The 14212-nt window shown below is 50.8% G+C and overlaps 1 protein-coding gene across 2 annotated transcripts; it reads right to left on the bottom strand.

Moving 5' to 3' along the window:
• Window positions 1-250: 250 nt before the first annotated feature.
• NKX2-1 (NK2 homeobox 1) lies at window positions 251-4684 on the bottom strand. Of its 2 annotated transcripts, none has more exons than XM_047795851.1 (3): window positions 4364-4684; window positions 2780-3165; window positions 251-1874 (listed from the first exon to the last, which is right to left on the bottom strand). In XM_047795851.1, the coding sequence occupies exons 2-3, from the start codon at window positions 3150-3152 to the stop codon at window positions 1138-1140; spliced, it is 1110 nt and encodes a 369-aa protein (XP_047651807.1). In that variant the 5' UTR covers window positions 3153-3165; window positions 4364-4684; the 3' UTR covers window positions 251-1137. The 2 variants fall into 2 exon arrangements, with proteins under 2 accessions (XP_047651807.1, XP_047651808.1); XM_047795852.1 differs by lacking the exon at window positions 4364-4684 and adding an exon at window positions 3852-4264.
• Between the last annotated feature and the right edge of the window lie 9528 nt (window positions 4685-14212).

Here is a 14212-nt window from a genome sequence, read left to right as displayed (position 1 = left end):
GTTTAGTTTTTCTACTCTGTTGCTGAGTCCCAGGACTGTTCAAGGTTGCTTCTACTTAAATCACAGGCAGAACAAAACTCCCTCTTCTCACGGGGCAAAGACTCTGGGGCTGGCCTCCTCAGCTGGCTCAGGATCCTTTCAGCCCCCAAGCAATTCAATTCGAATCCCATCAGGCCGATATTGAGCCACTTCTCCTACTGCCAAAAAAAAATGACTTCTAAAGCCAAATCAAAACCAAACAAAAGATGGGTTTTTAATCAGAAAAAGAATCTTTTTAATTTGTATAATTTATTAGAAGCTTCTTAGGAACTATATTTAAGCCAGGTATCTACATAAGTTACAACAGAAAAAGACTGACGCTGCAAATACCAAACTGCCAAATAATATACACAGATTTGTCAAGGCCCATAAAAAATATGATGGGCTGGGGCAGGGGGGGACTGGTTTTTTGTTTTTGTTTTTGCTTTTTACAACAAAATGTACAGATTACTAAAAACTAGGCATTTAGTCCAACTTTTGACAGTGATTTACAGCTACAAGTTCACATCAAACATTAAACAATTTTAACCAGGGCGGGTCCCAGCTGAGCCTGGGTGGCCAGAGAGGGCTGGGAGGGGGCATTTCCTTTGTGTCAGTGGCAAGTGGGTTCTGTCGGAGTCTTTTCCTCTCCCAGCCCCCGTTGCCCCTTCCAAGAAATCCCGGTATTTACAAGCGAGTCCACTTTGCTGGCACAGTGTACCCAGAGTGAAGTTTTCAATCTTTAGAGTCCAGAGCTACGTCAGTGTAGAGCCCTCTCCAAACTGTGCTGCGCCCGAACGTGGGAAACCCATCAGAATCACCCAAAGGACACCCTCAAAACTGTTCTTGTTCTGTCCTTCGTTTAAATACTCTTTAAAGAATTGGATTAGTCTGGTTGCTTTTATTTTCTAATTTTAAAAAATCCCGCACATTTTAGAAAAGAAAAGAAAAGAAAGACGTCCAGCAGTTTGGTCTTTGTGTTTTTTCCCTTGGTCTAAACGGGGACAGGTTCTTAAGAAAAGTCGAAGCACAGGGTGTAGCGGGTGGTTGGTGGTACGTGGCGGGCAGGAGGGGAAGCGATGAGGCAGAGCGCTGGGCTAGGCCCGGCCCGGATTCCTCTCACCAGGTCCGACCATATAGCAAGGTGGAGCAGGACATGGTGCCGTAGTCCGAGCCCGAGGAGTTCAGGTGGGACAGGCTGGAGACCTGGCCCTGCAGCGCCGCGGGGCTGGCGGCGTGGTGCGCCAGGTCCGGAGACTGGCCCGCGCTGCTGGGCTGGTGGCCGGGGTGCGCACCCAGGCCGGGGCCACCGCTGCCCACTGAGATAGCTGCCGCCGCCGCCTGAGCGGCTTGCGCCTGTTGCTGCGCCTGTTGTTGAGCGTGGCCTTGCAGGCTTGCGGCGCCCGGAGCCGGGGCGCCCGCCTGGCAGGGTTTGCCATCTTTCACCAGGACTGGCACAGCCACGCGGCGTGGTGACTGCTGCTGAGCTTGCTGCTGCTGCTGGCACCCGGCGCCCCCGCCGCCGCCGCCACTGTCCTGCTGCAGTTGCTGCTGTGCTGCCTTGTCCTTGGCTTGGCGCTTCATTTTGTAGCGGTGGTTCTGGAACCAGATCTTGACCTGCGTGGGTGTCAGGTGGATCATGCTGGCCAGGTGCTCGCGCTCGGGCGCGGACAGGTACTTTTGCTGCTTGAAGCGTCGCTCCAGCTCATACACCTGCGCCTGGGAGAAGAGCACCCGGCGCTTCCGGCGCGGTGCGCTTGGTAGCGGGGCCATATTCTTGCTCACGTCCCCCAGAGAGCCCAGGCCGCCCATGCCGCTCATGTTCATGCCGCTCGTCGGGCCCATGAAGCGGGAGACTGTAAGCGACAAACGCACAACGTCGGCAGGGGCCGGGCCGGACCAGACCGCCTCTGCCTTCTGCGCCCTTGGCCGGCCCGGCCCGCCCCGACGGCGCCCTCCTCACCTAGGCTGCCTCCACCCTGGGAGGCCCAGCTGCCTGCCTCAGGCCATGGCATCTTCGAAGTGTTTGCTGGAGAGCTCTCTGCCTCAAACCCCGCTACCTCTCTTAGTCTCAGTGCTCCACCCCAAAGAAGCGGCGTGGAGAAAGGCTGCTCCTGTTCCTTTCATGGTTAGCGGGCCACAGGCAGCAAACTGGGCCCAGGCCAGGAGCTGGGGTCCAAAGGTAGACCCCAGCTTTGGGAGCTTAGCAGAGAGAGGTGTTCATTTTTGAAAGCTAGAAACCCCAGACTCTTTGCCTCTTGGCTTCTCCCTCCGTTGGCCCCAGTGAGGGCACTCTTTCGGCCCATTTAGAGCCCCCTCTAAGCCGCGCGCCCTCCCACCTGCCTAGACTGGAGAGTGGGCCAGGCCAGGGGCCTGGGCGCATCCCAGCCGGGCAAACCTCTCTCCCGGCCAGGCCACCTCTCCGTGCCCTGTTTGTCCCGGCTCTCTTAGTTGGAGGGACGCCACCCTCAGCAATCCGAGGTCTCCCGCACAGAGCAGAGCGGCCACTTGGCCGCATCTGGCAAACACCGAATTCCAGCTTCTGCCCTCAGGACCCCAGAGCTACCAAGTGCCTCTTCTGGAACCCATCAGCTCAACAAGGGAAGACTCCCCAGTTCCTGTGCCCGACTCCCTGGCGCCACTGCCCGGCCGCCCACCCTGATGCCCACCGCGCAGCTCATAGGCGCCGCGCCTTCCCGGCGGCTCTCCCTGCGCCTCCTGAGCTCAGCCCGCGGCCCCGCAGTGGGGCGGCCTCACTTACTCGCGGGGAAGCGCGGGTCTGGGTTGGCGCCGTACCATCCGGGGCCCGACGCGCTGTTCCGCATGGTGTCCTGGTACGGCGGCAGCTCACTCATGTTGCCCAGGTTGCCGTTGCAGTAGCCCCCCACGGCGGAGTGCGAGAGCTGGGGCACCCCCGCCGCCGTCATGTGGTAGGCGGCGGTGACGGCGCCGTGGTGCCCCACGGCGTGCTGCTGCATGGCCGTGGCCGGTGGTGCCGCCTGGCCCTGCCTGTAAGCCGCCAGCGGAGCCCCGAGGCCGCCGCCCTCCATGCCCACTTTCTTGTAGCTTTCCTCCAGGGGACTCAAGATGTCAGACACTGAGAACGGAGTCGTGTGCTTTGGACTCATCGACATGATTCGGCGGCGGCTGGAGGAGGAAGGAAGAGGAGGAAAAAAAAGGGAGAGGGGGAAGGCGAAGCCTCGCTGCTTTTTTTTCTCCCTTTGCCAAATATTCTGGTGTTACCTTAACGCCGATCTTGTTGGATGTACACGTAACCGAGTGGACCGAGTCCGCCTTAATTGGCTTGAGTGGAGGCTCGGGGGCTGCCTCGCGTTTGTTTTAGCCCGGCGCCAGGTTTTAGGCAGCCACCAGAGGCGGGGCATAAGCGCTAAAGCAACAAGACAATAGAAGCCTACATCTTGCCCGAGATAATTAGCTTACATGCTGATGACAAGGTAAACACCTTTAAGTTTCACTTGTCAGGATTTTTAGGTCTCAAAGAGGGAGGGAGAGAGAGAGAGAGGCAGAGACGCGACCCGAAGCATTTCTTCCCCCCCTCCCCTGGACCCCCCCACCCCCATTTTTTGTGGGGTGCGGGCGGCGCGGGGTGGGGGGAGGTGGGGGAGGGAAAGGAGGAGGGAACCGAGAGAGGGGAGGGCAAGAGGTGGGACGGGGGAGTAGCCAAGGAGGAGTGATGGTGGGTAGGAAGGAAGGTTAATGCTGCTTTGCAACCAACTTGCCGAGTTACAAAGTGAACCACTTTCCAATTTGGTCGGGGTTCCCCGGGCGGGGACAGGAAAGGAGTGGGCCAAGGGACGGGGTGGGGGTTTCACCTGAGCCTGCTGGGGCTGCTCCTCCCTCCCGCCGCGGCCTCCCAGCCCCGCGCCTTCCCACTGCCTCCGGACCACATCTGGCTTCGCGGTGCCGAGCCCCGGCCGCCACCAAAGGAGCTCACGAGTCTGGGGACGAACCCTGGGACCGCACTGTTCTGCGAGTGGGTCTGTCAGTCTGTCTGCCTCTTCTGCCGCCGTCAGAAGGACACCTCTGCTCCCCGCCCCCTTTCCCCCTACCCGAGAGAGAATCCTGGCGGGCGGAGGGGGCGCTGAGCAGGGGATCGACTGTAGCTGCCGAGAGGCTGTCCCAGATCTCCGCGCCCCCCTCCCCCCAGCGCAGGGGTTTCTCAGAGGGCCAGGGCCCCCTGCTTCACGCCCCCCTAACCCACATGCGGCTACCCTTCCCCACCCCACCCCTGGCTAAGACTAGGACATCACTGGCCACCCGAGCTGAGAGGCTGGGGGGATCGACGCTAAGCGCCATCGCTTTAGTTGCTCCACCTCGAACAAACCTGATGTCCCCGACCCTCTCCCATCGCCCGGACACGCGGGGTTCTGGGACTGGAGCTGACTTTCCGAGGACATCACAGCCCCAGGACCCGAGCACAGAGTCACGCTGTTTTCCCCTCTGATGCTTCAGGGAGGGCTCGGGCAGGGAACGTCGTGAGTGCCCGCCCGCCTGTTGCCGGGCGGAACTAGCCTGAACCCTGGAGGGATGTGCTGGCCGGGAGGGGGCGAATCCCCAGGCGCGAGCAGCCCAGCGGGCGGGAGGCTGGGCTGAAGCTTGCCTCCACACGGAGCTCAGCCATGCAAAAGTGCACTTGCTTCCCCGGGAATAACCAAATATCTTTGTTTAAAGTGGCAGCGTAAATGGCCAGTCGCTTTGTGGCCACGCTGGATATTAGTAGATGAGGATCATTCTGCTTCAATTGGGCGCCTCTCATCCGGCTAGCAAGAAACTGCTTAGGAGGAAGTGGGTTTCCTGTCTGCGCGTTCCCAGGCTTCAAGTGTGAGCCCCACGCCTTGAGGGTCCTTGGGCGCCTGGAGAGGAGGAGCTGTGGGCTGCGCTCCCCAGCCCGGCTGGAGGCATCCGCCGCGCTGCTCCAGCCAGGCCAGGGCCTCCAGCAGAGTGGACTACGGAGCCGAGACCTGCGCAGTGCAGATCCTGAAACCCACTGACTTTTCTCATTGGAATTTAAACGTTTTGCAGTTGTTTTGTTTTGTTTTTCTCTTTGGCTGTTTTAGCCTCCTCTCCTAGCTAGGAACTGGGAGGGCGGAGCACTCCCTGATCCGCAGGAGCCTCCAAGACACCGCGGGGGCCGGTTAAGAAGGCTTCTGGATTGAGGTTTTTGTTTTCACATTTTCTTTCCCCTTTTTCTAGAGGAGCTCCCGATGATGAACAGACAATTTTGAATCATTTAATTCAGCAGGTTAGATGCCTTTTCCATTAATAGCAATTGTAGTAGGGGAAGTCGTTTTGTTTATTGGCTTTTTATTTCAAGACTTCAATCTTTTCCTTGAGGAGCGCTCTGTGCTCCCTCAATACAAAGCCAGCCTACATACTAACATTCACTTTCCTCACCATCTATGTCCCTTAGGAGGAGAGAAAAAACTCAGAGCACTCCCATCAGCTGCCTCCCTCACTGGGCCATTTCTGCGCCCCCTTGGTGGTTTTGGGGCAGGCAAACCTGCAGTTAGTTGTGCTTCACCTGTGGGCCATGTGGGCTCATTGCCCTTCCTTCCAAGGGACTGCTCTGGGGGGGCGCCCTCAGAAAGGACTTAGACCCTCATCAACTGTGCCTTGGTCAACGAGATGCCTAGGTCCAGGGATCAAGGAGGAAAGAGGACGAAACTAGGCTCCAGAAAATGGACAAAGGACAAAACAGAGGAGAGTGGAGAAAACTGAATGCAGATCTTGTTTGCAGGAGGGCTGTGTCTGGGGTCTTTATGCCAAGGCAGGATGGGTCTCCCAGTCTCCCACCTTCTTTCTCTCTCTCCCTGTCCATTATTTTATATTTATTATTAGTAGTAGTAAAGGTAAGAAACACTAAGTGTAGACCGTTGTACATCTCTCCCGATCTCAATGAACTCAGAAATGATGATAATTCTTGACAAGGTTTTTGTAAGATTCAGGTAAGATTGGGTACATAAAAGTGCTTTGAAACCTTTGGAAATATTTAAAGTTTAGTGTCAGCGCTCAAGATTTCTGTATTGTTATCATTAGAGCATAATCCCCTCCCCCTGTTAAGGCCCAGAATCTGAGTGAAGGGAAGAGCTGGGTGAATCTTTCACAGTCCTTGAGCCATGCCTCCTTGGCCTCAGCCCCTGGGCCGCCTTCAGCTCCGAAGCAGGCTCAGGCACACGTGGCTGGCTGCTCCCACTCCCACACCAGGTTTGCAGACTGGACCAGGACCTATCCTGGCCCCTGGATCCACGTAGCTGGCAGGTGGTGGGTTGGGGCAGAAGCTGGAGGGAGGGGGTGGGTGGGTAAGGGCTCCTGTTCCAAGCCCAACACCCTCTGCAACCGCAACCGAGATGGCGCTGCAACCTCTTTCTTTCCCGCATCCCCTCCCTCCTACAGGCACGTTCCCCAGCACCAGCTCTCCTCTGGACCTCATTTGGGCCATTGCAGCACCTTGAGGCACCTGCCCCTGCACTGTTCCTGTCCCTTCACGCGCGCGCACACACGCACACACACACACACACACACACAGCTCCACACCTTTCCCCAGATTTGCTGCACTGCCAAGAATAAGCCTGAAGACCAAGGCATCTTGTGGGGAAAATGCAGATATCCATATCTCAAGCAAAAGCCTTGAGAATCCCTATCCTGGCCCCTATACCTCTTCTTGACCAGTGTCTTTTCTTTTAGCTGCACACTCCCCGCCCCCCACCAGGGATGGGGACCGCCATGACTCAAATCAACTCCATAGTTTTTCCATGAGTTCAGAGGATATTGGGGAACCCCCAGTCCACCTACTAGGGCCTGCACATCTTCCCTTATTTTTCTGCTAATTTGCTCTCAGGCTAGGTGGTGCAGTCAGGCATGTGCAGAGCAGGACCTGGCTCTGGCCTCTCACGGAGTTTTCCCTAGCGCCCACCCTAATCCCCACCAAATTCTTCTTTGCTGGTTGTAGCTCAGCCTGAGTCAAGGAGCCCGGGAGATGCAGGCTCAGGCCAGGTAGAAAATAGGCAGAATTGCCATTAGCCTTTGCTTACCACCTGCCTGGCCAAAGGAAAATGCCTTTCTCTTCCTCCTGGACCACTTCTTTGAAAACTTAGAAAAGAGGACTCAGATGGAAGGCTAATTCAGGGTCTATAGCTGGGACCAGGTTGGAGATGTGATGGGAAAGCCTGTCCTCTCTTCTCTTCCATTTTTCTAATTCCCATCATGGTCCCTCACACTTCCTCTATGTCAGGAAGCAAGCCTGTTTCCTAGTGGTGTTATTTTACACTGAGTTTTATTGCAATCTATGATTCATTCAACAAATATTTATTGAGTGTGGGATCTGTGCCAGTCTCTGTGCTAGGCTTGAAAAATTCAGCCTTCAATAAGCTAGATGCAGCTCCTACCTACTACACGGAGCTTACAAATTAACAATAAATCACTCAAGTAATATGCAGTTAATTTGCGACAAATGTTACTTCAGGCTCCCACTGAGATAGAGAGGATTGTAATGAAGTTTCTGTATGTTTTTCTGCACCATTTTCAGATCTTCATTCGCTCAGGGATGGTGGGCAAGACTCTTAAATATTAGCTGGAAGTCCTGGTTCGAGGACATGTCACTTTTCAGCCATGTGGTGTATAGCTTTTGCGGCCTCCTGCCACAGTCTGGAGACTATCTGCATGGCAAAAGTAAACTAGGGTGTTGGTCCCCTCCCCCCGCCCGGGCCAGGGCAAGTCCTTGCTTTATTTATCCTTGAATCCTCCAGTGCCTCAAGAAATGTTCAATTAAAGGAACAAAGCCTCTTAGTACTTGTTTCCTGAACCTCAAAAATAGTCATAACCTGTCTGGTGTACCTCCCAGGTTGTGCTAGGGATGTCTGTGAGTTTGTAAATTATAAACATCACTAGCAAATGGAGGGGTTTTTACTTCTGGTTCTGTATATTGGGCTTATAGAAACTGTGAACCCAGGACTCTTACTCTTTGCATGAAGCTCTCAGGCCCTTCGGCTGCTCCCACACCAAGGCCCGCATTGGGCGAGTCTTCCTCGGCCAAGCGCAGACACCAGAGCCAGCTGAGCTGGGCTTCTGGGAGCGGGAAGCAGGAATGATGCTGGGCGCTGGGGGTCGCTGTTCTCCAATCCCGAGCGGCAAGGGATTGAGAGAGGGTCCGGAGCCCCATCTGGGGGGCGTCTTCCCTGCCCTGAAAGATCTCACAGGACTCCTCTGCACACTTTCCCAGTCACTAGAATTGAGAGCCTCTCGAGAATCTGCGCAAAGCCCAGGGAGTGCAGTTGGGCCGCTTTCGGGAGGAGGATCTTGCAGACGCAGTGGAAAGAAGGGATTCGGAGGTCCCTCTACTGCCCTCCACCTCGCCTTGACCGTCTAAGATCTTTGAAAGTGGCCTTCCTTTGGGGGACGCTCTCCTTAAAAGGGCACGACACTAGGACGTCCCAGTGCAGTTCACGCACAGCCCACTCCTGCGATCCACTCTGCGCTCGGGTTGCAACAGGAGGCAAGATCGTGTATGTGAATGCCAGCATCGGCCAGAAGAGGAGAGTTCCACTTTTAGGCATTTGGTGTCAAAGAAACCTCTCCTCTGTCGGGCCAAACTCCTAGAGGTTGACACCAGTGGTCTCGAAGCCCTCCTATTTTCAAGTCTTACGGTTCAAGTCTAGATTCAACTTGTCCCGGGTTATAGTCAGAGCCCGTACCTTCTCCACTAATTGCAGGGGCGCCCCCTGGTGGGAAGGGGGTTGGGGTAGGGAGCTGGGTATTGGGTTACAAATCAAGGGGCGGGGAGGGGGGCACTCTGCGCCAGCAGCACCCTTTGAAATGGGGAAAATCAAGATGCGGTGGGTGGGAAGTGGGGGACAAGGGCCGCAATCAACAGATGCACCAGCTGAGCCTGAACACAGGGAGTTGGCTTCTGTTTCTTCCCACCTCTTCGTTGCTGTTTAAATTAAGAGCCTCTAAACACACGTGAGGGTGGATAGTGGTGATTTCAAGATACACTGGACAGAGGGAAAGTCCCCATGCTAAGGAGCGGGGCTCCCTGCAGAGGCGCTTTAGGGCGTGTGCAGCTCGAAGGAAAGTTTTGCAGCCGCTGCTGAGACCGAAATGACAGATTCGGGAAAGATCCTCGGGACGGCACCGCTGTTTCGCTCCAGGACTCTTACGAAGCCGCATTCAGCTTTAGATGGTCGAAACCCGCAGCTTTCCACCTTCTATCACCCATCAAACCGCAGCCCCAGCAGTTTGCTTCCAAGGGCTTTGAGCGTTTGCGTTTCTCGCGGTTTATCAGTAGCGCTAGGGTTTCTTTCTCCGCTCCTCTCTCCTCTCCAAACTTCCACCATACCCCGCTCTCAATATTTGGTCCTGTCAGTTTCAGGTAGCCACAGTACCAACCCTAGGCGCACTCTGGGAGATGTCCGCAGCTCTGGATTTTCCAGGACCTCACCAGAGCTGGCTTTCCCTTCGAGGCCCAGAACTGTCTGTGAGTTATAGACCAAGACGATCCACTGCGCCCTCTTCCGGCCATCAGGAGAACTGCATCATCGGGCGGTCCTGGGGAAACTTCGTTACTAATTCCGTCCTGCAAGACCGATTCTGTTCAGAGACTGGTAGGTGACCATCCACCATTAATTTGTCCACCATAATTATCCGATCATATGCCCGGTTACCAAAAGCACTGAAGTATATGTTATAATAGACTCTTGGGATCATCCAGCCTCATGCACCTGCTATTTGAAAAGGCCACGGAAGCTGCGCTGACACCTAAAGCCCTCCTCTAATTACGCTTTGCCTTAGAATCGCGTCATGAAAATTCCTCCTCCATATCCGACGGCAGTTGGACACATATTTGGTGGCCAGTGAAGTAGCTTGTACTTTCTGCATGTGTCTAAGCCTGCACAAAGCAGTGGCACGTTGACAGCAAGTGACACAATAAGGCTCTACTAGCTATTGAGACATTAGGTGCTTAGTGTCTAGAAAATACTAGACAAGAATACTTTTGAGACTAGCTATAGTGGGCGCCCTTTAGTCCTCCAGTTTCTGGCACCAACTCACCCAGCCAGCCTTTCTCCCCAGTTATTCCCTCCTCCTTGGGCTCTTTCCAGATTGAATCCTCTCTGTCCCTCCCTATATACCCAAATTACACTTTTAACTATAATAACTCAGACTCTTCTTTTAAAAAGCCAAATTGTCTCACCCAACAACTAAACGTTTGACACACAGCAGGAGCTCAATACATTTGTAGACTAAATGGATGAATCATTTTTAATTTTTTAATTTTTATCTTTTTAGGGCCATGCCTGCAGCATATGGAGGTTCCCAGGCTAGGGGTCTGATCGGAGTTGCCTGCCTACACCACAGTCACAGCAACGCCAGATCAGAGCCACCTCTGAGATCTACGCCACAGCTCATGGCAACGCCAGATCCTTAACACACTGAGCGAGGCCAGGGATCAAACCCGCAACCTCATGGTTCCTAGTCGGATTAGATTCTGCTGCGCCACAATGGGAACTCCCTAAATGGATGAATCTTTATTGCACTTCCCTCCTACAGTGACAGGACAATTTACCCTAATTGAATGATTTCCTAATTGTTTCATATGCATCTGTATTCTCTTTTAAGCTATAGTGTGGGGTCCTTGATTTTCAGGCCAAACCCTTGATATGTCTCCAGAAATGTGCCCAGTGTACTGCAGCATTTGATATTGTTAATCAGCTCTTTTCAAAATTCTCTCATTGGCTTCAGAGTCCCCCACTCAGTCATGGTTCTCCTCTGTCTCTGGACATTTCTTCTCCATTGCTGGACTTTCCTGCCCTACTGTATGCCCATCTCCATGGTTTCAACTGTCACCTATTGCTGATGGTTCCCAAATATGTTCTTTGAACCAATCCTGCTGCAGAGCTTCAGACCTATGTGTACAACTATGTATGTCCATGTGAATGTCCACCTAACGTAACATAACCCAGTCTGAACTCAGAAAAAATATCAAGCCAACTCGCTTGATATTTTGTGTTCTTGAGCTAGATGAATGGCATGAATGTATCTGTAGCCCCTAACCCCACTAACCCCAAAAGCTTGTGTTAATATTCTTAGGCTACCATAACAAATACCATAGACTGAGTGGCTTAAACAATAGCAATTAATTTTCTAATAGTTCTGGAAGCTGTAAAGTCCAAGATTAAGGGTTCTGCAGGGATCAGTTTTCAGGTGAAGACTCTTTCTGGCTAGCATACAGTTCCTTCCCACTATGTCCCCAAATGAGAGAAACAGACTATAGTCCTATTGGACTAGGGCCTCACCTGGATGCCTCCAGTTAGCATTTTTAACATTAATTACCTCCTAAATATTCTACCTCCAGATATGGTCACATTGAAGGTTAGAGCTTCAACATATGAATTTGGGGGAACAAAAAACAGGCTAATGCAGCTTCCAAGCCAGATAGCTGAATACCAACTTTTTCTTCTTTATTATCCAACTGGTCATAAAGTCATATCAATTCCATATCTTAGCTATCTACCAGATCCAGGCCCACTCCTTTATACCCAGTTCTTCTTCTCGTTCACTGCCATCATCAAGGTGGCTCATCATCTGTTGCCTAATCACTTAGCTCTTGTTTCTACCATTATTAGGGTCTCTCCAGTCTAGTCCATGAGCCAGTCCACAGGACAGAGTTCAACCCATCTCTCCAAGCTAATTTCTCCCTGCCTTCCTACCTACCCCTTCATACCCTACTCTCCAGTTACCCTAAATTTCCCTCAATTTTATTCATTTTACAGAGCTTTATCGTATTATAACTGACATACAATAAACTGCACATGTATACAGTCTAAAACTAGATGTTTTGCTGTATGTCTATACCCATGAAACCATGACCACAGTCAAGATAATAAATATGAGTAACACCTCAAAAATTTCTCATGACCCTTAGAGTAAGCCTTCACTCCGACCCCTCCCTGCACTCATCCTGATTATTAGGCAATCAGTCTAGAGGCTTTCAATGAGTATAGATTAGTTATCTTCTAAATTTATGCATAAATGGAAACAAAAAGTATGCATTCTATTTTATATGGCTTTTTGCACTTACATACTTATTTTGAGATTCATCTGTGTTGTTACTTGCATCCATAGGTTGCTTTGCTACTGTTATTATTGCTGCTGAGTAGTGTCAATATACGGATGTACCAAATGTGCTTTATCCAGTCACCTGTGGATGGACGTTTGGTTTTTTCTAACTTGGGGCTATTATAAATAAAAATGCTATAAACATTTATATTATATATAATACTTTTACTTATTTTGGGTAGGTACCTAGGAATAGAATAGTTGGGTAATACATCTATGGCTGTCAAAGCAGTCAATCTTTTGCCATTAAGCATAATGTCAGCCATTGGTTTTAGCAGATATCATTTGCAGATTGAGGGAGTTCCCTTCTATTCCTGTTTGCTAAAAGTTTGTGTCAGGAATGGACATTGGATTTTGTCCATTGCTTTTATTGTATCTCTTAAGATATGACTTGATTTTTTCATTTTTGGCCTGTTCATTTATACAGTTATATTAATTGATATTTGAATGTTAAATCAATCTTGCTTTTCTGAGATAAGCTCTACTTGGTCATCATTTGTTAACCATTTTAGACATATTGTTCTTGTTTTCTTTTGTTTTGTTTTTTTAGGGCCACACTGGCAGGATATGGAGGTTCCCAGGCTAGGGGATGGAATTGGAGCTACAGCTGCCTGCCTACACCACAGCCACAGCAACGTGGGATCCAAGCCGCATCTTCGACCTACACCACAGCTCAGGGCAACATCGGATCCTTAACCCACTGAGCAAGGCCAGGGATGGGACACACATCCTCATGGATGCTAGTTGGGTTCATTTCTGCTACGCCACAACAGGAATTCCCAATATATTGTCGTATTTGGTTTGTTAAAGGTTACTTAAGAACTTTTGTATCTCTGTTCACAAGCATGTTATTCTGTAATTTTCTTTTAATGTCTTTGTCTTTGGTATCAGAAGCTCGCTACACTGAACAAATTGAGAAATATTCCTATGTTTTCAGTTTTCTGGAGTTTGTGAAGAATTTGTATGTCTTCCCTAAATGCTTGAATGTTGGTAGCCCTCATCAGTGGAGCCATCTTGCCTGGACTTTCCTTTGTGAAAAGATTATGTAAATATTATGAAAATAGAAACAGATATTCAGATGATCTTTCTTCCTAAGCAAGCTTTGGTAGTCTTTCAATTTGTCCATTTCATCTAAGTTGTTGAAATAAAATTACTCGCATAAGCTATTTAATTATGATACTTTTTATACCTGTAGGGTCTATAGTTATGTCATCACCTCTTTTATTGTTGATATCCATAACTTCTGACTTTTTTCCGTCTCTCTTTTTTGAGAAGTCTAGCTAGAGGTTTATCGATTTTATTGACCTTCTCAAAGACCTCACTTTCGGTTGCATTGATTTTTTGTATTGGTTTTATGTTTTCCATTTCAAAGATTTCTGTTCTCAAATCTTTATTATTTCTCTTATTCTACTAACAGTGAGCTTAATTTGCTCTTCTTTTTCTAGTTTCTTATTATGGAAAACGAGGTCATTGATTTGAGACTATATTAGTTTCCTGGAGTTGCTGTAAAAAATTACCACAAACTCAGAGCCTTAAAAGAACAGAAATTTATCCTCTCACAGTTCTAGAGACCAGATGTCTGAAATCAAAGGGCCAGTGTGTTTGCACTCTTTCCAGTAGCTCTAGGGGAGATTCTGTTTCTCTGCCTCTTCCATACTCCAGTGGCTGCTGACATTCCTTGGCTTGTGAATACATTGCTCTGTGTTTCCATTTCACGTGATCTTCCCTTCTGTGTGTGTTTCTCTCTCTCTCTCTCTCTCTTTTTTTCTTTATTTCTTTTTAGGGCCGTACCCATGGCATTTAGAGATTCCCAGGCTAGAGGTCAAATCAGAGCTGTAGATGCCAGCCTACATCACAGCAACAGCCACGCGGGGTCTGAGCCACATCTGCAACCTACAGCACAGCCCAAGGCAACGCTGAATCCTTAACCCACTGAGCAAGGCCAGGGATTGAACCTGCGCCCTAATGCATGCTAGTCAAATTCCTTAATCGCTGAGCCACAATGGGAATTCTTCTTTGCCTCTCTCTTATAAAGATGTTTGGGATGGCATTTAGGGCCTAC

The sequence above is a fragment of the Phacochoerus africanus genome, chromosome 9, assembly GCF_016906955.1.
Source record: "Phacochoerus africanus isolate WHEZ1 chromosome 9, ROS_Pafr_v1, whole genome shotgun sequence".
Taxonomy (NCBI): Eukaryota; Metazoa; Chordata; class Mammalia; order Artiodactyla; family Suidae; genus Phacochoerus; species Phacochoerus africanus.
This window is presented reverse-complemented; position numbering and strand designations above follow the sequence as displayed.

Excerpts from the sequence above, each read along its gene's own strand:
- NKX2-1 (XM_047795852.1), bottom strand. The coding sequence starts at position 3,928 with ATGTGGTCCGGAGGCAGTGGGAAGGCGCGGGGCTGGGAGGCCGCGGCG. Across the intron at positions 3,166-3,851 it reads AGCAGCCCCAGCAGGCTCAG|CCGCCGCCGAATCATGTCGA; the intron begins GTGAAACCCCCA and ends TTCCTCCTCCAG. Across the intron at positions 1,875-2,779 it reads AGACCCGCGCTTCCCCGCGA|TCTCCCGCTTCATGGGCCCG; the intron begins GTAAGTGAGGCC and ends TGTCGCTTACAG.